Below are 23791 nucleotides of genomic sequence, written 5' to 3' on the forward strand. Positions count from 1 at the left end.
AATCCTTATTCTCTCCAGTTCAGGGGACCTCACCTGTAAATCCTTATTCTCTCCAGTTCAGGGGCCTCACCTGTAAATCATTATTGTCTAGTTGTATGTCACTGACAACAATCACTGATGTCTGTTTGTGGTATCCACATTCATAGTCAATCTCTCCTTAAAATAACTATAGTTTTCTTAAATGTTTTAAATATAGTACTTGTATTATTCTGTTCACTCACTTGCATCATTACAGAAGAGGAAATTATGTAATTAGATGCTCTTTCTCTCTCTCTAGTTCTAGTGATGGATTAAAAAAAAAAAAAAACCTTGAACATTGCTGATGCAGGCCTGGTATTAACCTTTAGGTCATTTGGAGAAAAACTCAAACATTCAAACTCAAAGACAACAGCCCATATGACTCCAGAATAAAATAAAGAGAAAATATTGCTTTGTGAAGGAAAGGTATATTTTAAAACCCTTAGGCAATTTATTGCAACAGTACGAGCTCATCTAAATGCTGACTGTCCTGAAACAGTACAGGCAGATCTCTGTAAAAATATACTCACTGGTCTGCGGCAGAGACAACTTACTATGCAAATCTTTTGTTTCTTTGCTATGGATGCAGTCTGATGACACAAGTATGGTTGCAGATGATGTCCCATTTCACACAATGGGTCACCTCAGGAAGGTACAAAAGCCAAAAACATAAGAAGTCATGACAGACAGCTTTTTATATTGGTATATGTTTGTACCCAAAGTTCATGTTACATTTTATGTTTAATTGCAAAAAGACTCTAAGCTAAATTCTTCCAGCTCTATAAATAGATAGGGGTTTCAACCAAAAATGTACTATCAAGCATATTATGAAACATGCTACCATTATTGCGTGTGGGGAATTCAATTTGTCCACATTACATAATTTATTTAAGTGCGTCCAAGATCACTTGGTTCACAGGACTATGGAAATCATTAAACATGCAAGCTGAAAGGTTTGAATATCAGAATGTTCCATAGGACTATACATTCCCACATTTTTCTATATGTGTTTGTTTATTTATTACTTGACAGGTTGTATATTAGTGCACACCATACATCTCTGAACAAACGGTGTTTCATCTTGCAGTATGTAGGTATTTTATGTGCGGTATTGCTAATGGTACGGGATGTCAGTAGCTTTTCCAGAGCATTCAAACGAAAATAAGGCATGAACGACAGTAATGTAATACTTATCGAAGTGTGCAATGTGCTCAAGCCACTGATGAGATGGGGCTCAAGGGTCAGCCACAAGCAATAATCTTCCATTTGACTGGGGAGGGGGATCCCATCCCAATATGCACTCAAATAAATGTTCATGAAATGAAATGGAAAAACAGTGGCGTAAATCATGAATATAAAAGCAAGGCAGTTTTGCAAATGGCATGGGGACCAGCCCTTCGCCTTTTGCAGGAAGAGAGGTTTAATTTCCATGTCTCCCCAAGATTAAATGAGAACCCATAACCATAAGGGTCTTGTGGGAACAGATGCTAAATGACAATGAAGCCCTGCATGCGAATATTTCAGTCGGCACTGTGCGGTGCTTTCTGTTAGAATGCAATTTAGCAGAAAGCCTTCTTTACCCCCTGGAGTGGAGCTCTTATATCAAGAGAAGAAGCCCTGTGGTGTGCAGTGGTCTGGAAAAGCTGTACACACACATACACACACACACACACATGCTCACAGTACAGATGGACACACAAACACACACTTTCAGAAAATATTTTCTAAACTCTATAAGTGGGATTTACTGGAAAGCCTAAGTGAGAAAGTGCAGGAAGAATGCATGCTCTGACAGACGATCCTAATGCATTCTGCTCTGCTCCACTTGACTAAATTGCCAGGGTGTGAGACAGTTGGCCATGTCTGGCTGCTTAAGGGTCATGCTTAAGGTTTTGAAATCTCCATCTACAGACGCTCACCATAGCTGTGGAGGGGTGGGTATTTCTTTGGGATCAAACTTTAGACCTTTGCTAAATTCAATGCAACAATTTCCAACATGTAACATGGCAAGCTAAATGCACATAAGCCCCTAGCTGGGTGCACAGTGGAGCTAATCAACTAATCAGCATCACCATCTGGAGTGCACATATTCACATACGATAAATTGGCCCCACAATATACCATTCTCATGTCCATGGGGCACACTTCGCCTTGTGCAGGACATGGAGGTAAGCTCAGTGAAGCATGGAGTGGAGGGTGTGGGAACCAAATTAGAAGGACTGTAAGAAGTGCTTGAGATGATAGCAATAAAGAAACAACTAAACTCCACACATTTATGCACATTTTGAGGCTTGGTGCTATGCAGCCCATTGACAGCTTACTCACTTCACTTGCTAGTCAGAAACAAATTGGTATATTATTAGTTTTTTCTTTCAATATGAAATATATAAAATTACTTGTAAATTGTTCTCAACTGAAGTTAGTGGTGAATTTATTTGCCAGTATTTTCTTTCCCTATCAGAGGTCTACGACAATGTGCAACTGACTTATATAAACAGTGAGGTCATTGTACACCAAATACAAGAAGTTTTTATACATTTTGTTTTATGTTTTTACCTGCAGAAGTGCATTATGCATATATTATAATAATTTTTTTTTTCAATGTGAATGTGAACTTAGTTTAGTATCTGTTTTTAATGCATTTTTAATGCATGCTTTTTAATTATTTTGATATTGGTGGTGTTCTGATCTTCAGCCTTGCCCCAGTATGACGTCAAATAGCCTTTTTGGCTGATTTCTGCTTTAGCGAAAACTTTTTGCCCCCGATACTGTGAGAAAGATGCCACAAGTCCTTAAAATGACTCTGAGAAGCTACCAGCCAATAATAAAATGAGGTGAAGACTGATGGATGTAATGATGTCCTGTAGATGTAAATCTTCATCAGGCATTGGGCCTGGATCTCATTTCCCCATGACACTTGTAAATCCAGCCAAGAAAATTGGCTGAGAAACATTCTCATCTTGAGCAGTGTTTGTCAGCTATGGCATCTATAAGTGACCACAGGAATTGTTATGTTCTCTGGTATGGGACATAAGACATGACGAAGATGATATGAAGATAACTCCACATCAGCAATGCATGTTCAGTTCACAAGCACATGCAATGAATCAAACATGTGTGTCAAGGCTTAGCAGAACAGAATGGAAACTTCTCTTGAGTGGCAAGCTAATTTAACCTGTGCAGTCCTTTCAAAACACATTGGTAGTTCTGCGTAATGAATTTTGAATTGGTCAGTCACTCATTGGCAAAGCACATATCCCCTCTCCTTCCCCCACCTTGCACCTCTTTCTATTTTTGTCCACACGTTTTCTATCAGAGAAAGCGTTACATTGCATTTTGGCATTTAGCAGGCACTCTTTTCTTGACTTACAAAAAGCCAGCTGTGTGCATGACTCTCTGTGTGTGTGTGAGTGTGTGTGTGTGTGTGTGGTAGGGATTGAATTAAATGAACATAGCAAAACTTATTTTTGGCTGATAAATGCAACTGGAAATATATGTACCAGTGTCCTCACCATCATGTAAAATGCATAACCAGTTATTACTTTTTTTAATACTGGAAACAAAATATTTATTTAGATTGATCTTCGTGATTAGCATCTCCTGCATTAATAGCTTCATGTAATATTCAGGAGGCCATAAGAGCCAAGTCTCATTAAAGATGACTTACAGTAAGAACAGCGAGGGAATAAAGTCCAGCAGGCGGCTCCTGAGTGGCTCTGAATTCAGCGATGAATTTCCATGGGCCAGAATCACATCCTGACCTCGCATACAGGGGGCCCCACTGACAGATGCATCATTAGCCAAGCTGTAGCATTGCAGCAAAGAGGGTTTCAGTTGGAAGCATACTCTCAGGCTTGTTCTGCTATATATACTCCCCTGGCCCATCAGACCCCTCGCTGTCTGCCTGCTTAAATTGTACATTCCTGCAGCAAAGTGCCTGCCCAGCTAGGCTGGGGCATTGCAGGGTGAATTACAGCAGGCAGCTGGCTGCATGTGGTTCAGAGGATGTTGTAATGACTACACATTCTGGGATTTAGCCCTAGCAATTACCCACACAAATGCACATATTTACGTGACAACACAATTCATTCCTTCCTATAAGAAGTGTGGTGGGGCTCTTGTCTGTGGGCTGTGTGCGCCTTCCCACTGCTCAATGATAGGGGTAATGCTTGATCCACGTCTACCTACCTCCATGAGCACTAATTTAGCTGTACCTTGCACACGACTGAGCAAACCTGATGCTATTTCAGCTAAACTGCATGAAGTCGGATTCCAGCAGATACTAAATAACAGCTCAAAGACTACCAAACTGGCAATTTATTGCTTTGTTCACCATTGTAACCCTGCAGAGAAGCAGTGCCAAAAACTCTGTGTACATGCTAGCATGTGGTGTACCAAACTTATGATATAGCAGTGAGGGACAGGCCTATAATTATTGCTGGGCAGTTCAAACTGGGGAATTAAAATTGTGGATAAAAACAATTTTACTACCAGAGCCCAGCAGAATACTGATGTTTCCCTTTGGCACAAAGAGAGGCATAGGGCCCATTCAGACAGAAATAAAAAACATACCAAGTGAACAAAAAAAAAAAAAAATCACTAATAACTTATACAAAAGAAAATAACTTGTTGAAATCAAATAATTGTCGTATTATGAAATACATCAGTAGCGCAGACTTGCATTAAAAACATTTACTTGGAGCATAAACTGCAAGTATTTACAGTAAAGTGTAATGATCAAAGACTTAAATGACTCAACAACCGATTAAGCAAGTTAATTTTCCAATTCATGAAACATTATTTACAAATAAGAACCTTGTATAACTTCAACTTTGAAAATGTTTCCTAACTCTGAAAAGAGATCTACCTGTACATCAGAGAGACCCATTACATGGAAAATGGTACACACACACGCACATGCACATGCACGTGCACACACACAAACACACACACAAAATGACACGACTGCTTTTAGCAATTCAACAACATCTTCCATCTGTATTTCTGTGTTCCTTAAATTTACATCATAACACAGTGGTAACTAACCATGCTGTTCTGATCCTTAAAATGCAATGACCAGCTAAATCTTAATGTGCGGTATGTTTCTGTCACTTAGGAGCCACTAACTGACTCTGCACCGCTTATCACATGCCTCATGAGGGTCATTGAAAACCAGAATAACCAATGGGCAGGTGTTGCATATTGTCAGCAATAGGTGTGTTCTCACACAGTGCAAGCAATAGAAAAATGCAATACAAACACATGTAAATTAGCATAAAATGTCATTTCTATCATAGTAATAAAGGGATATGCGGGATTTGGTGTTTGCAATGCCTTTAAAAATGTACGGCACTTTACAGAACTTTAGTAGTCCTTTAATAACCAATAGTGTGGTATCTTTGCTCGAATAAACAAGTGATTATTTATCAGTAAGACCATATGCTCTGCATTCAGCCTTGATTCAGTTAAAATGATTCTGTGATGTTTGAAATATTTGAACTCAGGTTGCTCAGGGAGTCCAATATCTTGGCAACTGTTAGTACTGACTCACTGAAACAACCCCCAGAGAACTTTCTGCCAAATCACAGCCTGAAGGGGCTAAGTGTCTAAAAAACAGTCTGAAAAATAGAGGTGTAAAATCCAGGTTCATAAAGTAATAAAGTCCTCTCCAGTATTTTGTCCCAATCACCTGGATTTGCACAATTTGTCAACCAGGAAGTAGAACCACAGTAATTAGTGAAATCAGCTGACTGAGTTCATGGGTAAGAGAAACACACGGCAGGCCTTTTACTTTCTGAGCCTTGGACTTTCCACTTCTGCTGTAAACCCTTGAAAGACCGATGTTCCGCTCTGCCCTTCATTCGGGCCAGCTGCAGTCCTCTCTCCACCGCTCTGGTTCAGGGCCACTAATTGCCTTGGCACTCAGGCGGTGAGCACTGATGGTCCTGTGTTTACAAGATGAGCTTTCCAGTAGAAATTAGCACAGGCATAATCCAGAGGGACAGGTTCAGCCTTCAGTGCGAGTGTATGTCTATGTTGCTATGGGAGAACATGTCATCTCTGGGGGAGAGTTATGATTGAAAAGATGCTAAATCTGGCTTTTTTTTTTAGAGATGAAATGATTTATTTATTTATTTATTTTCCTGCTTGGAAATGGAAATGCCTTGGCTGTGTCCTTTTCACACTAAAATCTTGGAATTGATTTTGGTTTTTTGTAGCTAGCACATCTAAAAGTCACTAGAAGTTGCTAAAAGACATATATTAATTTGCATGTTATGATGTGATCACATATTCATTTACATATGAAAACATGTTAACTGCTTTGAATAGAATATCTAATTTCATGTTATATATTATGGCTGTATTATTTTATATATGTTGCTAGAATTGTTGCTAGGTTCTTTTTTGAAATAAAGTTGCTGAAGTGAAAAGTCACTAAATCAAGTGACAAAGTCACCAAGTTGGCTACAGTGCATTTGTCACGGATCCCGGCGCATTGGGTCAGACTGAATCACACTGAATTGTGATAAGGTTGCAGATTTGCATTCAGATATGTGTATTTCCATAAATAAACAACAATATTGGGATAAATAAATATAATTTTAGTCTTGCATTAATATTTATAAGACAAAGTGTTTTTAATGCACTTTGGCACAACATCAAACTTCATCTTCAGCTTCTTTTCACAGGAGCTGCCCATTCGTAGTTCATCAACCATTAAGCCTTCTGTCTCACCAGCTTCTGCAATTTATGATCCCCCATTTTTTCTGTAATGCTGCTCCCACATGACATAAGCACAATCATTCAGGCATGATGCTGTTTAATCAATAGCTTTTAATATTACTCTATTTCAAACTGTGCCTTAGAGACCCTCCTCCAATGCAGCTCAGTCAGCATGAATCTCTTTCCTCTTGCCAGGAGAGAGCCAAAAAAAAAAAAAAACTCTCTACCCTCTACCCCTGCCTCTTTCTTTTTTGGATACCTGTAAAATATTTATAGTGTATTTATAAATAATGCACAGTACATCTCCAGAGTCAAAAATGTTCTCCCAGATAAAGAAGAGAAGCCTCGCTCACTCTCTTCTCTGTACAGTGCAGAGGCCTTACGGCACTCTGTCAGGTATCCCACAGACTGACGGGCCAGTTTGACAGTACTTAGAACTTTCAGCTCAGCAAACCTGGATTCTGAATTCTTTCCCATAGCAAACTCCTAATAGTGATTTTACACATAAAGCCTGATTACCCTACAAACTACCCCTGAGCGTGACTGCAACTACAGTGGGGGAAATGGAGGTGTGTGCATCATCACTAAGCTCTGGCCTCCATCTGGAATACCTGATGTTCAGCACTACTGTACTGTATGCTTCTGTAATACAAAGATAGATTAATTGTTTGGCTAATATAAGTTTAATAGTGAGATTGAGACCACAAGAATGGCAGCCAACTAAATGGAAATAATGCAGGTGAAAGTCAGATTTATGGTTCGGTCATGGTTATGTGCTACAAACCTACACTGTAATTATGTGATATGTCTCACAAATAATGATGGACCAAATGGCAAACTGAGATTTCCATGTCATTAGATATTTCACTGAACGTGTATGGCTTTGCATAAATAATTTTGTATTGTATACATAACATCAACGAACAAAGTCTTCTCATCTTATGATTAAATTTAGCATTTTTACCAAGCTATGCATTGCAGAAAAAAAAACCCCAAAACAACAACGAGCGCTGCAATCGCATGCAACACAAGCAGAGCAGAGGCCCGCCTTTATCACGGGAGGAAATACAAGCCATCTCTGTTATCATTCACACGGCACAGAGCTGGCAAATCCCATTTTATTTTGAAATGGATTTTTAGAAAATGAATTTGAGTGGGTAGTTAACTCAAATGCCTAAAAAAGAGCAGTGTACGGCATTTCTTCTATCCATACGCTTAACCCTAACCATAAGGAGCTGGGCTCAAAGTCCATATCTTCTAGTAAAAGCAGAACACATCGTGTAAGATCTTCTACATTTCATCTTTTTAAAATATAAATTAGATTTGATCTTTGTGCATTGCTATGAAAAGCATGTGCAATATATTGTGACATTTCTCAGAAAAGCCGTACAGTAGCCAAGAGCCGGAACTGGACCCTGAGGCTATACTGTTAGGATGAGAGGGTGTGTGACTAGAATGGAATCTTACAGCGTGGTAGAACACAAGGCCTGTATCTCTGTCGCATGAGACGTTAAGCTCTGTCATTCTCTCCTGGGGTTAAGCACACCACAAATGCCTGATACTCTTCAGAACTGGGATGCAGTTAATGTTTGAAAGGTTTGAGTTTAGATTATGTATGTATTTATATTATATATGTTTTTTTAGTCTGCATGCCAAGACTATTCTTAGCCAAGATCACTTCTTGTTATTGTTTTAGTTTTTTTTTTTTCCAGCAAACTGATAACGTTTTTTTCAGAGTCTTTCATTACATCTTTTTGATTTTAGTATTTAAGAAAATACTTAAATATTTATTTGATGGGGTAAGGTCTTGATGAGTAGGACACAAAGAGGTCCTGATTCTTGCTCTTACAGTAAGTTATGAGTACCATTGGAGGTTAATTCTCCAACCCTTATATTTTTAATTGTTGAACATCTTTGGAACTACAGAGTAGTATGTTGAATATATTAAGAATTTGCTCTCTGAGTTTCACAACTCTGAGTGGACTCTAACATCATGGTGTTTAGGTATCGGCTCTGGGATAAACTGGGGAATATACTGACCTCTGGTGGGGAAAGGGAGCAAGGGATGTACCACTAAATGCAAGAGAAGCAGGCACAGAATTATATCATTTATGACAATGACTCAAAAGCTGACAATATTAAAATTGCTTTTATTTAGCTGATCCTTGAATTACTACAGTCTTACGCATGTAACTCCATTTATGCACAGGTCCATATGTGTTTGTGTGCACCTGTATATGTGCTTGGGTGTGGACAGCCATGTTTATATTTGTACCCAGCTTGGCAAAAGAAAATGCTTACATGACTAACCAGAGCAAGTCAATGAGCTAACACTTTTATTCTGAACCTAACATTTGACTATCCTTTCAGGTGTCACACAGTGTTCTCAGAGTCTTAAACACTGTGCCCGGTCTTGCTCAGAAGGCTGCTGGTTCCTAGCCACATGTAAGCACAGCAATAATAGCACATCACTGAACCCATAAAATGAGCTGAGAATGTGTGAGTGAGGAGTTTCTGTTGGTTTACCACATAATCCTTCAGCCACATGCCACAATAAGCGACCAAATAAATAAGAAAAAAATAAAAAATAAAGAAGGTCAACTCATTCAAACACTTCTTTTGCAAGAACAGCAGGGGCATAGCGAGGTGCCACAAATATAGTTTTCATATTTTTTAAATAAAAAGTCCATTCTTTTAGCATTCCATTCCTTGATTCAAAATATACAATCAAAATATTTAACTACACACATACATACACACACACACACACACACACATCATGAAAGTTCACACATTGATACAACCACATTTACAATAGACTGCTATATATATATATATATATATATATATATATATGCAATACAGGCCACAAATATTAGGCCACCAGTGGTCTTTAAATGACTTTGAGCAGAAAAGTATTCTGTTAGTATATGCTCATTTATTAAATAAATAAGCAAAGTATATGCATTTATTTTCAGTTTCTACCTATAATAATGCAAAAAGATGAGTTTTGCTTTAAAAATAATCTTAGGCATGACTTTCCTCAAAATAGCCTCCTTTGGCAATTAAACAAATTACTTGAAGTCTGTCCAATCATTTGTGTAAGTAAAGCCAAAGGAGAGTCATATCTAAGATTATGTTTTAAGTAAAACTCATATTTTTGTGCTATTGTAGACAGAAATAATAAAAAATATGTTTGTGTTTGTTATTCAATAAATGTGCACAAATCAACTGAATTCTTCTCTACATTAAGTTTTCTTTTTTTCTTCTTTTTAAAACCACAGATGGCTAATACCTTTGGCCTATACTATTTACACACAATTACGAGAGAACAACAGGTTTAAATAGTGCTTTGGCACATTTGCCAGTTGAGTCCTACCAAGGAATGAACTAGCAGACAGACTCATTCCTTCTGTGCCGGGGAAGCCCCTCCATGTAGTTTCTTCTACTAACATTACAGACAGCCTGGCTATAGCCTGACATAACCATAGGTTTCCCTGTCTGTTTTAAACCCCTTTATTCAGGAGACAGGAGGCTTTGCACCACCTTTAATGATGACCATGCTGTGTTAGATAGGTTGACCTTGGGGTGTTGATCAATTGACCTTTTAGACAGTGTCTGAGTCATAGTCGCACGGGTCGGAGGAGTCATACTCGTCTGCGGACTCTGTGAGGGCAGGGTAAGGGCGGGGTTGGTCCAGGTTGACGTAGGTGACCTTGAGGCTGATGTAGTGTTCCCCCTCCAGGTTGGACAGAATGGACAGGACCTCCGAGACCAGCGTGGCGAAAGAGGGCCTCAGCTCTGGCTCAGGGTCCCAGCACTGGAGCATGACAGCATATCTGCACAGCCAGAATAACCATCATCATCCAATCACACCGCCTACTGCTTTCACCAACACCAGCCAGGCTCAAGATAACATTAATGCTACTAATTGAAAAAAAAACAAAAAAAAAACATTGGTAGCCTTTCTGCATGGTGCCCTACAACTCCAGTGATCATGCAGCAGAATAGATCAGAAAATTCAGAAAGAAAAGCCAAGACGTGACTTTATAAAAGTATAAACAATGTATAATGCACTATGCAAATATGCCAGCTAACCAAGTCCATTTACTAAAGGACAAATTTACACTAAAGCAAAAGCTGTGGATTGGCCATGGTTGCCATGAACTGGGTTTAGCATTACAATTTCTCATTATGCCCTTCTACACTAATCCATCACCAAACACTTCCTGTTATCACAAATTTCCAATGTGTTGACTTTCGCTCTAAGGACACTTACGCGAGGCCATGTAAGACCCTAGGGTTTATCAGTAATGTCCATTTGTAGACACAGAGCAGGGCGTGCTGTCTTTTTGGCGTGTTCCTGACTGCAGCGTTAATGTAGTTACAGTTTTCTAGCTTCCAGGGTGCTCATTAACTCCTGCAGTGCAGTGCCAACGGATGGCCTGAACACCTGTGTTGGACACACACTAAAGCAGTGCAATCCACTAACCCTTTCATGCTTTATATAGATTATGGTCCCACAGAGAGGCTCATTTATAGTGCAAATGAGCACAACTGTGAGATGTGATTGTTCACTGCCTTTTGGACAGGTGAAATTTACAACAGGATTTCCATCAGTGCAAGATACCGTTATCACTAACACACACAACTGTAAGGAGCTTTATGTGGCCTCTTAAATTTTCTACCCCATAAACCACCTACTCATACTCTTAAGTATAGGTTTGGGAATGGGAAAATCAGAAGACAGACAGCAGGAATATTTAATTAATAAAAAGGCAGAGGTTCAAAAAAGGGAAAACCAGAGTAGGACAATCTGTAAAGGCACCAACCAAGAGAGGAAGCTGGGCTCTATAGTAGCAAATTCAAGCCTCAATTTGTTATGACCAGAGGTCACATGCGGTGAGTAACAGTGGTGGGACACAGTTACACTCAAACTCAACCATAAAAATACATGGTGCTCTATGTCTATCCATGTATTTTCTGGGTTTTACATTGTCTACGAACAGAGCCGACAGCATTTTAAATGTATGCAAATATCACTGGTAGAAAAAAAGTCAGTTAGGAAGTCTTACAGAGGATCTGGGCAGTATTGTGGCTGTGGGAGTCTTCGGCCCTTCATTAGGTAATGAGTGACGTCATAGGGGTCGACCTCTGGGTAGGGACTGGCTCCTCTGGTCAGCATCTCCCACATTAGGACCCCGAAGGACCACTACAGAAGGGCAATCAACAGCATCAGGCAGTTAAACGCAACTCAGGACACAGACAATTCCTACTGGCTGAATTCTGGCACATGGTTCAAATTAAATACACAAAATGTAGAAAATTTAAATGGTGCTGAACTGACTTTTAGGTTGCTTAATATTCTCCAGCAAGACACTAATGGAAATATCATATGGGTAGAAGCTATATAATCACTACAAACATAGGGGAAATATTCTTAACATGTTTATATACAGTATACTGAGTGTGTGTGTGTGTGTGTGGTGTGTGTGTGCGTGTGTGTGCGTGTGTGTGAAACTGGCCAAACAAATGAATTCCCCTTATTGCTGAAAAATATGCACTGCTGCTGCAAAACTTGTTAAGTAATGACAAACATGCTGCGGGGGTCTGATCATCCAAAACTGGTGATTACATATGATTACATATGGTTGGCAACTACCGCTGAGTTGGTGATATGCTGGGACAAACATCTTTGCCATTTGGCAAGCATGAAAAACTAAAGAGAACTATCCATGAAGGGTGTTACAATTGGATATTTGTGAGTAAATAATTCATAGCACTACAAAATGTTACAACTTTTGAGTGCACTCCTTGATGTACGGTCACAATCCACCTGACTATGTCAACAATGTGGAGCAGTAGCTACATTCTGGAAATGTAGGCAAGGTACAAGGTACAAGTTACACAAACATATCAGACGCCCAAGTGAAATTCTAGCAGCATAAGTGGCCTGCAGTATATGCAACATGTTTAAATCCAAAGGCCTACTCTAGCAACTGATGACAGGCCCCCCAAATGAAATATACAAATATATATGGCATGTACTTTTCTGATTGGACAGCATTATGAGTCCATATGATTTCAAGCGCATCAAAATGAAGGAGTTGGTTATTCCTGTCTATTCAAACACTCACCACATCAGACTTGGTGGTGAACTTTTGCGTCTGCAGGCTCTCGATGGCCATCCATTTGACGGGCAGCTTGGCCTTCCTGTGGTCCTGCACGCTGTAGTACTCCTTGTCAAAGATGTCCCGCGCCATGCCAAAGTCTGCCACTTTCACCGTGTATGACTCATCCAGCCTGCCAAAGCAGTCATCCACAGAGGATAATGCTCATTACCGAAGCTCCCAGCACCCAAAAAACAATTTCACAGTCAAGTCACATTAAGTCCCTGTCAGAAAACACAGCACGCGTTTTCCAAACCCTGTCATCTCCGGTGGGCTGTGGCACCTGGCTGTGCCAGTGGTTCTGTGGTTGTGTGTGGAAGCAGGGGCTGTACAGACGGACTGTAAGGAGACATTCCTTTCGAGAAATAAAGCAGAAGCAGCACCTGCTCTCTGTGCTCCATGGACAGAGGTACATGGGACTGACTCACATGCAGTTACGTGCTGCCAGGTCTCTGTGCACAAACTTCTTCTGCGCCAAGTACTCCATTCCCTTGGCCACCTGAAGCCCGAAGCCAATCAGGTCCTTCACTGTGGGATTCTGGCATATGAGGTCACACAGTAAGTTACATAGATTCATTTGTACCAATAAAAAGAAGATAAGAATAAATTAACACTGATGACAGGAACCAGGTGATATGTATGTATAACTGAAATGGATCAGCACTGCTGTGTTGGTGCTAAAAAAAATCCATAATTGGACACATTCTGCCACCAACTTATCACATGACCCAGTGGATTGCTCTGAAGTCTCTCTCACTATGTCTAATAATTAAAATGAGAATAGAGCCTGGCCAGTTCACAATATATATAGTCATATGGTACAAAATCAGATAAACTATAACTGATTGAAGGCAAGCACATTACCAGTCAGCTAAAAGCAAAATTAATTTGCCCAAGATAAGGATAACGTCATTATTATGAAAGGGCTACGGTAACCTACTGGAAAGGCCTTTGCTTCACTGCACCCCACGGTGCTTACTACCAAACTAACTGAGCTACACCCGCTGCACTCAGCCCCCCTTTGACTCTGCAGCAACCATGTTTTTTATGATTCTGATCAGGGTCACAGCACCAATGTAACGAGTTAGAGAACCGCCCAAGGTGAGATTTGATACCGGGAACCTCACTCCAAAGATGAACGTGTTACCCGTCAGCTAAAGGTGAAATCGCCCCTAGCTAAGAGGGGGTGACGTCCTTATTTATGTCGCCAGAGAGTGTTGTCACGGTAACCTGCTATAAGGCCTTCATTTTTATTGCACTTGACAGTGCTTACTAGCAAATTACCTGAATTACATCTGCTACACCAGTCTGTGTAACAGAGACAGGATGAAAATTTTAAAAAATTATCTGAGCTACAAAACATACAGGACCGAAAAATCCATATTAAATAAATTCTTTATCAAATGTTTTGAGAAACTGCTCACCCTATTCTCACAGCGGATGAAGTGACGCAGGTCCCCATGCTTCATGTAGGGCAGCACCACTAGAGGGAGCCCTTCCTGGGGCAGCAGTATCCCCAGTAGGGACAGTACATTAGTGTGGTGGAAACCCTTCATCAAGATGCCCTCTTTCAGAAACTGCTCCACCTCCTCCACATCTGTGATCCCTGAAAACAGGACACAAGCACATAAAAGGGGCTGTTTGTCTGCATCTGGACCTACTACTGGAGGATTGGCATCCATTTCACTCTATAGACAAAAGTCTTTTGATTGGCTAAAACACAGTGATTGACAGGATGTGAGCACACCACCCATTATGGGGCTGACATGGCTCTTTTCATTACAGCCCTACAGTTCTCCTCAGGAAGCAGATGAGTACATGTAAAGACAGATATTTTGGGTCCACATTTTTATATTAGTTCAGCATCTCAACTAGACCTATGTGGTGCTCTAGACAATATGTCATGCCTTTTTCTTTACATCAGCATGTGTTAAAAGAGCTACTCACTGTTTAAGGATTTGACCGCGCAGTGGATTTCTCTGTCATTGTGGTCCATAAGATAACCGTGATAAACTGTCCCAAAGTGACCTAAGTAGGCAAAAAAAGGCCAGTGGTTCAGTAACAGAACAGTAAACTCTTTGAGAAAGGAATCATCGTCTGGCAAATATGCCCACGAGATGCAGAGATGTTCATTCTAAAGGGTTAAAGAATGGCCACAAGTGGAATCCACACATGCATGTGTTTATATATGTATGTATTGTGGGAGAGAGGTGGCAGTAGGACCCCCACCTTTGCCGATGATTTTGTGGTGATGCACATTGAGCATCTCTGCAGGGATGAGCACGTCCTTCACCTCCTCCAGAAGCTCTGGCCGGAAGCTGGACATGGAGATCTTCTCCGGGGGCATAAGGGGGGTCAGAGTGCTGTCCAGGCTACCAGCGTAGGCCAGGCCGGGGAACACCACTGCACCCCCCCTGGCAGAAGTTAGGGGCAGGTCTGGGGGCGAGGTCAGGTGGGGTTACTCAGGGTCAGGTCACCTTTTTAAAACCACACTGTATAGCTCTGTCCATCTGTCATTCTTTCATTCTTTATTTCTCTCTATTTTATCAAAAAGTGATTCATTGGCAATACATAAACAGCAAATAATAAAAACGCAATACAGTACAATCACTAAATTATTTACTACGACAATAGAAAAAAATACTAGAATGAGTTTAGGTGTACTGTATCAAATGGATAAATAAAGTTATCACATTTGGATCGCAATCAAAGCAAACCTCTCTCCCTCTTCTCTCTCTCTCTGGCACAGAAAAATAATTCCTCTAGCAACCACCGCCTTTGTAACTTTATTGAGCAATAAGAACAAGTTTCTTCATGAAAATGTACTTTTGTAATTGCTTTGCTCCTTGCCTTCCATGCATTTACATTTCTGATTACCACTGGCTTTGGTCTATATTCTGGATTTGTCTGGGCTGTGATTGGCGGAATGACTGGCGGGCTCACCTCGTCTGTAGTCACCCACAGGAGATATGTCCGCATTGTTGTTAGCTTCAGTGTGATTACGAGGAAAATGAGACAAACGGTTCTCTGCCAAGGAGGCTGAAATTCCACAGGAGGTATACTAATTAGCCACTGGGACTGGATAGACCAAATGAACAGCATTCAAGACAATGTTTCCACTGGTACAGAGTAGGTGATAATTGTCTTTTCATTGAAATCGTGTGATGCTACCATTCAGCAACACAGCATTTCGCAGCGACACAAGTCATTGCCTATAGAGAGGTCATTGAACCAGCCAAAGGTAAGAACATAGCCCTGCCCGCACCTTTCTTCTTCTTTCTCAAGTGCTTCATCACAATGAAGGCCAGTACTGCACCAGCCACCAGTGCACCCAGAATGCCCAGCATGATGCCCACCATAGAGTGGTTACTGACAATGATCACCCGTCCGACGTCCTGCACCTGTCCATTTACGGAGATCTGGAGAAGGGGACACTCAGTCAGGACCCTGTTTATGTACTCACTGCAGTTAAGGTGTGTGTGTGCCTGTGTGCGTGTGTCTGCGAGTGTGTGTGTGTGTGTGTGTGTGTGTGTGGGTGTGTTTGTGTTTGTCTGAACTTGAAAATCATAAACGTACAACCGTATAAACCAATCACCCACACACACAGTCATCCATTGCTTTTTAGTCTAGTTGAGCCAGGGGCGAATCATTTACAATCTCACAGTGTTTATGTTGTCTGGAAAAGAAATCATTGCATAAACATTGCATCACTCTGGAATTCTGGGTTTGCTCAATCACATTCCTGGTAACCTCTAGATATACTGGTCTAAAGCCCAAGCTACTGGTGTAAAACATGGCACATGCTGGCATATCCCTACTGATTTTCTGTCTTCAGCAATGTTGGTGATTCAATTCCTATAGGGTCTTTGCATCCGAGAAAAAGTACTACTACTACTACTAATAATAATACTAATAATAATAATAATAATATAGTTGTTATTGTGGTTGTTGTTGGTCTTCTTCTTCTTATTATTATTATTATTATTATTATTATTATTATTATTATTAATTAATTAATTAATCTTATATATGAGAAACCCACTGTATAGAGGATGTCAACAATGAAAAACACAATAAGTTAGTAAAAAAAGTAGGAGTAAAAATATTTGCTAAACAGTTTCAAATGATTACGTTGATTTTTAAATCACTAAATAAGATGACATAATGAGTAACCATAAAACCAAGCCTCACCTTCACAGGTAAACCTTCACTGGGAAAGGTCAGGTTTTTGGGAATCCTACAGGTTATTTCATTGTCCAGGACTTTGGCATCACAGTCCACTCCTCCTATCGTCATGGTGATGGTCATACAGGAACTCACGAGGTTCAGCTTCTTGTGCTGTTAAAATTTAATATTAAAAAGCATCACAGCGGCACCAATGGCTCAAACCACAACCAAAGTGACCCCCTTGCTCAGCATATTTCAGGGCGATTGTGCTGTCACAGCTGGGTGCTGTGCCAAGCCGTTCCTCACAGTTTTTTTTATAGGTTTTGTTCTAAGGATTGCCAAATTCCCTGCAGATTCCACCTTTTCTATCAAGGCCTTAAATTATTTACTTCTACATCCGAGACACATTTCAACAGTCACGATGCCTTGTTGTTGCAATAGCAACATCCCAGTTTTACGTACATGTAGGGAAACTTCGTCCTGACCGGTGAACAGCCGCAGTACATGGCCCTCGTTTTCGAAAGGAATGGGTTCTGCATACGGGTGATATGAAAACTCTTTCTTCCAGAGCCCCTTAGCTCCGTCCATGTCAAAGGAGAGCTCCCCTTCCTCAGACTCATCCCTGTGGAATGAAGGGGCCAGGCACTCCCTGTGCGTGGGACTCGCCGTACCATTGCACTCCTGGAACAAGCAGGAAAACAGACAAACTTGGCAGGGTCCTCTAAGAACCAATCAAAGAGTGAAAGGCAGTGCCCTCAGTAGCTCTTACCCTCTGCACGGGCTTCAGGTGGTTCTCATTGGGCTTAAAGTGGACGATGGCCCTGTAGACTGAATCCAGATGCCTGCCTCTGATGGTGATCTTGGATCCTCTGGAGTTGACAGAGAAATGCTCAGTGTGATGGTTAATCAACAAATACAGACAAATAACACCACCCCGCCCTTTACAGCCAAGGGAATGGAATGCCCCAGAGGGCCCTGAAACACAGAACAGTGTCAGCTGAGTATATGGCAAGCCTTCCCAATAGACACTACTAATTACGGAGGAAGACCGTTGATCAAATAGGCTGCCACACCCAGAGTCAACAGCACTGCACAGAGGTGGGAAGCCCAACAGGATGTTTATTTTGCATTAGCAGTGTGCACATCTCACACCAAACGAATCCTCTGCACATTCCCTTGTCCTTCTCCAAAGAAAAGAATGCATTCATGTCTTGGCTAAGTTCTACACTGGGAGAGTGAGACCTTGTAAAACACGAAATGGGCAGACCTTTTTTTTTGCCCGATCAAAAGACTTAGCTCAGGGCATGACACTACGGGCTAGATTTACTAAAGGATTTTGACTGCTTTCCGGATGCATAAGCAGTTGCTACAAGGCCGCAATATCTATGTTGTGTTTACTAAAAGGTTGTAATGGGTGGAAGTACTTTTAGGATGTAATTTGTAGGGATTACGTCACTGCGACTTTCATTTTGACGCATAATTGAATGTGTTCATGCGTATGTATACCAGGAGTAAACCTGCTAAAACAGGGTGGAGATTGTTTACATAAGCTCAATTAAGTATTTCATCTAATTTATTAAAGCATGCATTAATTGCAACTCTGCAATCAAATCAGTTTCCTTTTTTGGCTGCATGGGGTAGAGACAAATGAATGCATCCCCTGATGCACAACACTCTAGAAAAGAGATGGGATTAAAATATGTTTCACATATTTTTACTAAATACTTCTAATTTATTTTCTGATAAATTGACGTATTTGACTGCGAAAACAGAACCAGTCTTGGTAAATCAATTGGTAATGTGTCAGTGTCTACAACCGCAACAGAGCCGCAATATTGTGAATGGCATTGCTGCTATTTCCTTAGTAAATCTGGCCATATGATTGGTTCATATAACTCATGGTAGCCCCAACCATTTTGGGTTAAGGTGGTTCATCTGTCCAGTACTGCTGAACCACTACCTCCTGAATAAAGCAAACATTTTCTCAGCCATGTGCACTTACCTGTCAAAGCTGCAGTCAGGGAGGACCTCGGTGATCTCTGGTGTCTCTTTGAAGTGGAATATCTTGGTGGAGAGACGGTGTTTATCAATATGCATCCTTAGAACAACATCTCTCACCTCGGACACGCGTGGAGACAGGCAGACAATGGACGAGATGTTTCCCTTCAAGACTGAAACACTGGAGGCACAGAGAGATATATTTAGAATCACAATACAGTAGTTGAAAGGTACATTGAACCAGTCTTTCTGGTCAACCTGAAACAGCTCTCTTTTTTGGACACTACAAGCAAAAACAGCAAATTGAACAAATATTTAAGCTGTAGAAAAATGTAAGTTTGCTAGAGACTCTTTAAGCTGTAATTCTTAGAGAGCAAATGGAAAAAGAAGCGTGAACAGCAATATAATATGCTGGTCAAACTATTGGTGTGTGTGTGTGTGTGTGTGTGTGCATGTGTGTGTGCATGTGTATGTGTGTGTAAGCCCTCATATAAATGTGGGGTTCATGCAGATAAGTATAGCTAAAACACGAATTAATTGGATGAACCAAGCATTCATGTACTATAAGGCACAAGGCATAGGACTTGACTGTTCATCAACAGACTGCAGATTCAAATCTGAATAGGCCCTTTACACCTAGCAACCTAATTATATGGAGACACATCTTTGCAAAAACAAAGTTATATGCACACACTATCTATGATCTAGGATGTTTTCTGTTACAATCTAGTTACAGTAGTGCAGACAAATGTAACAGAATTAGACTGAATCACATGGGGTTTCAATTTCAGGTGCATGAGACAGCCCATGTAAAATAGAGGGAAACACAAATATTACATTGTTCTAATCACTTTAGAAATAATCATTTCCACAACTAATGATTCTATGTGGATGAAGAGACCAGCTCTGTAGCACACGGTTTGACACCAGATCAATTCTTTTGTCAGCACACTTGTACCTATGCTGATCACAAACATCATTGCATTCTTTCTTTGTTAGAGTTTGTTTTCCATTCTCCATCAAAGCACTGCTAACAGAACAACCTTTGCAAACCGAATGCAGTAGATGCTCAGATAGACAGAAAGATAAATAAGACATCCACATGGACACAGGCACGTGGGCACTGTCTGTGCTCCTTCACCTTTTGATCAGACACGTAGCCTCACCCAGAGTGACTCCCCTGGTCTTCCCTGCGTTCAGGTGAGGCCCAGTCATGGTGATGAGGGTGCCCCCATCCCGGGGCCCATAGTCCGGATGGATCTTCACGATCTCCGGCACCTAGCAGGGGGAAAACAGACCATTAGAACTCACTAGCCATGGGTCCACCGTGCAACTTCCCCTTTTAAAAACTAACTACAGGAATATATAGGTATCTGGCCCTTTTTGTTATGACCTACTGTACATTGCACTGAATAATATTATTTATCCATTATTTCAGTACAATCCTGTGGTATAGGGTAGGGAACACTGCACCATTGGTCTGTAACAGTATAGACATCTACTTAAATGGGGACATTACCACAAAAGTGAAGCCCTGAATCTGAGCTTTCCCGTCGATGGAATAGCGGCCCTCCACCTTCCCTTCATGCACCTCTGCTACGATATCGACGGGCTGAAGGAGTTCCTTTGCGCCCGTGTGAATCTCACACACCAAGCTAGGGGACATCAGAACATACATTTAACCCAAATCCCCAAATCTTACAATTTAACACAAAGGTCTGTATTTTAACACAAATACCCTCCATTTCTTACCCCTTATCTTTAATCTAGTCACATCCCCTACATCCCAAAATGTAAAGGTAAATTTAAATCTTACTTTAATTTGCTAATACTAATTTTGATTAATAATACTATTAATGTGTTATTTATAATTTTATAATTTTGGCACACACAGCTATACTGCTAATGCTGCAATGTTTACATGTGCAAAACAAACATGGCTAGCATTCCAGGGCCAATGGTAGTACTATCAGAACAGGGAGAAACTTATAACTAACACTATTGAAATAAGCAAATTGCTAAGACCATTAACACCTGAATATTGTTATTATGAGGAATATTAATTTCATAACCAAATAGCAGGCTGTTACTTACTGTGTGCTGTTGCTCTTCTCTGGCATCACAGTGCAAGTGGTCTGTCCCACTCTCACCTTGTGGGTTTTGGGACTGATGACGGGCCGCAGAGGTGACTGGAATTCCCAACCACACAGGGTCAACTCTGTCTGACCATCAGGGGGCGCTGTCTTGGGGAAGAACTGTGCCAATCGAGAGATAATATTCAGTGGTCATTATTAGCTGTGGTAATAACAGCTGCTCTGCAAACCACTTCTTACCCTTTTTCTTTTAAACAATGATAGGGCAGGTATGGAATTAAAATGTTAAGAAGTCTAAGTTAGTGCATTATACAGTATTCCAAGAAATATCTGTTGAAAGGTTAATTAAATAATTATTGAAGGTCGTTTGCCCAACATTGCAGAAAAACCAAAAAATAACTAGAAGCAAGATACACTTAAATTCAAGTGCTTGAGAAGTAGTACTCATCAGCTAGATGTAAGGATCAATTCACAAGAGGGTGACTGTGAATTGTGAATTCTGTGACTTCTTATGCAGAAAGTGGTCAATGTGTGCAACAGCCTGCCAGGTCACATAGTAGAGGCAAAACCTCTGGGGATTTTCAAGACCAGGCTTGATAAAGTGTTAGATACTATCTGGCCTGCAGGTAATCGGAGCACTAGATACAATTCAGTCAGGAAAATGGTGAGCATTGTTGGGCTGAATGACATGGAGCACCCAATGATAAGAGAAGAATAAGGACAATATCACTGAGGAAGGAAGGCAGCTGGACAGGAAATTGCAGATTTTAAGCAAGAAATGACTGCAGAAAACAAATTGTGGCCTTAGGGACAGTACTGAGTTCTGAGGTGAGCTAGGAAAAATAGATTCCTACAGCTTTAATGCACACTTTCACAATTAGGCAACAAAACACGAAGTTTCAGGCCAGGTTTCAATCAGTATTTGTACTTAACTTTGACAAAATAACACAAACATGAATTTAGTTTTGATTCAACATTGAGCACAAAAAGTCCCATAATCATTGTCTATACTGCAGAAGGGCTTTCCCTTCATGGATTAAGGACCTCACCTCAGTGATGCTGGGTGGACAGGACTCGTTCCTCCACCGGCCCCCGCACTCACCCTCCCAGGAGCAAACCCCTCCACACCACCCACACCCCATGAACCTGGGAGCTCTCAGGCACATGGCACAGGTCAGGAAATGCCGACAGCCTGGCCCCTTCTGTGGCACAAGGATCATCTAGAGACAAGAAAAGGTACTGTTACAGTTGTGGCCAGCAAAAGATGGTTTTCCCTTTCATAGCTGGGCTCCTTCTGAGATTTCTTCCCACAAGGAAGTTTTTTCTTGCCACTGTTTGAGTTCAGTCTTTCTACCCACTGCAGAGTTTGTTTACCTCACTAGTTTCTTTTTTTTTTTGTGAGGGGGTGTCAGGTGTCAGGTGTATTGTGCTTTTTTCCCCACTTTCCTGTAGACCATCTGTGACAGTGTTCATGTAAAACTCATTATACAAATTTAATCAAACTGGACTGAATTGAATGGTGGCTGCATTATTGTTCATATTGTTTGTTCAGCAGTACAGCAGGCATACCACATCATTAAAACCCCCCAGGACTAGAATGTACTCTTATCAAACTAGTGCTAACAATTCCATCCTGACTGCCAGGCATGAGTGTTACAATACCAGTAACAATAAAATGAATGATATAGAAAAAAATAGTCCATATCTTATAATAATAGAGATTTAGAAGATATTGATGAAGATGACTATTCTTATTCCCTGTATTATAATTGTAATGTATGGAGTTAAGGATAAAAGCATTCAAAGACAGAAGAAACCATTTTGCATGCCTTTGAATGTGACATACAAATCACCTAAATTTTCAAACCATTGACATTAAAACTTAAAATACTGCTTAAATACTATATAAAGGATATTGAAATGATAGGAATAAAAACATGTAAAGGAACAAGTAATGAAACATCATTTAAGGAGTTAGTTTGTTGATGAGATGCATTTCTCTCTGCCCGTGATGTACTGCCAGATGTATTAATATTGTTAGCTCTGTGGTAAAAACCCCTCCATAACCACCATATATGAAAAGTAAGATAATATGAGAAAGTTGGAAAAAGGACAAAAATTTCATACTGCCCAGCTTAAACTGTTTTCATTATGACAGTTATAGATAATGGAGTTACCTTGTTTCCAACTACAAAGAGTAAGGATTCTGCTGAGTACACAGAGGCAATGGAGGACACTCTCTGGTTCTCCACCAGGGAGTAATTAGCAAAGATGATGGGGCTGGATCTTCTGAGGACCAGCTGCCAACAAAAACAAACAATCATTAAAGATGGATCCCATTACCCGTGGCTTGCAAGCACACACCCTATACTGTCTGTAATATGGCTGTGCTTTGCTGCAAATCTCCAAAAGCCTGCTGGAGATCATGCTGTACAAGAACCGCACCAGAACTTAATTAAGTGAAATGACGGGGCACTTTTGCCCCCAGCTTCAGAAATATACTGACACAGCTTCATTGGGATAAGTGATAAGCCAGTATAGAATGTAAGGCTATACTACCAAGCAAACACAAATATTTTGCGTGAGGAGCAGTGTACACTGCTGCTCCTGCTGAACATATAA

The 23791-nt window shown here is 40.6% G+C and overlaps 1 protein-coding gene across 1 annotated transcript in view; it reads right to left on the reverse strand.

Annotated features, from left to right (window-relative positions):
- Nucleotides 1–8871: 8871 nt before the first annotated feature.
- mst1rb (macrophage stimulating 1 receptor b) overlaps nucleotides 8872–23791 on the reverse strand; it is a 28291-nt gene continuing 13371 nt past the window's right edge. The window contains exons 4-21 of the mRNA XM_064306653.1: nucleotides 23347–23469; nucleotides 22219–22389; nucleotides 21171–21331; nucleotides 20596–20731; nucleotides 20218–20354; nucleotides 19081–19257; nucleotides 17848–17947; nucleotides 17541–17759; nucleotides 17103–17249; nucleotides 16177–16330; nucleotides 15855–15950; nucleotides 15141–15347; nucleotides 14859–14939; nucleotides 14336–14517; nucleotides 13340–13449; nucleotides 12879–13044; nucleotides 11817–11953; nucleotides 8872–10580 (exon numbers count right to left, since the gene is read on the reverse strand). Of these exons, the coding sequence (XP_064162723.1) occupies nucleotides 10349–10580; nucleotides 11817–11953; nucleotides 12879–13044; nucleotides 13340–13449; nucleotides 14336–14517; nucleotides 14859–14939; nucleotides 15141–15347; nucleotides 15855–15950; nucleotides 16177–16330; nucleotides 17103–17249; nucleotides 17541–17759; nucleotides 17848–17947; nucleotides 19081–19257; nucleotides 20218–20354; nucleotides 20596–20731; nucleotides 21171–21331; nucleotides 22219–22389; nucleotides 23347–23469 (2736 nt within the window). The 3' untranslated portion in view covers nucleotides 8872–10348. The remainder of the gene's footprint in view (nucleotides 10581–11816; nucleotides 11954–12878; nucleotides 13045–13339; nucleotides 13450–14335; nucleotides 14518–14858; nucleotides 14940–15140; nucleotides 15348–15854; nucleotides 15951–16176; nucleotides 16331–17102; nucleotides 17250–17540; nucleotides 17760–17847; nucleotides 17948–19080; nucleotides 19258–20217; nucleotides 20355–20595; nucleotides 20732–21170; nucleotides 21332–22218; nucleotides 22390–23346; nucleotides 23470–23791) is intronic.

This window comes from Anguilla rostrata, chromosome 13, assembly GCF_018555375.3.
Source record: "Anguilla rostrata isolate EN2019 chromosome 13, ASM1855537v3, whole genome shotgun sequence".
NCBI classification, from domain to species: domain Eukaryota; kingdom Metazoa; phylum Chordata; class Actinopteri; order Anguilliformes; family Anguillidae; genus Anguilla; species Anguilla rostrata.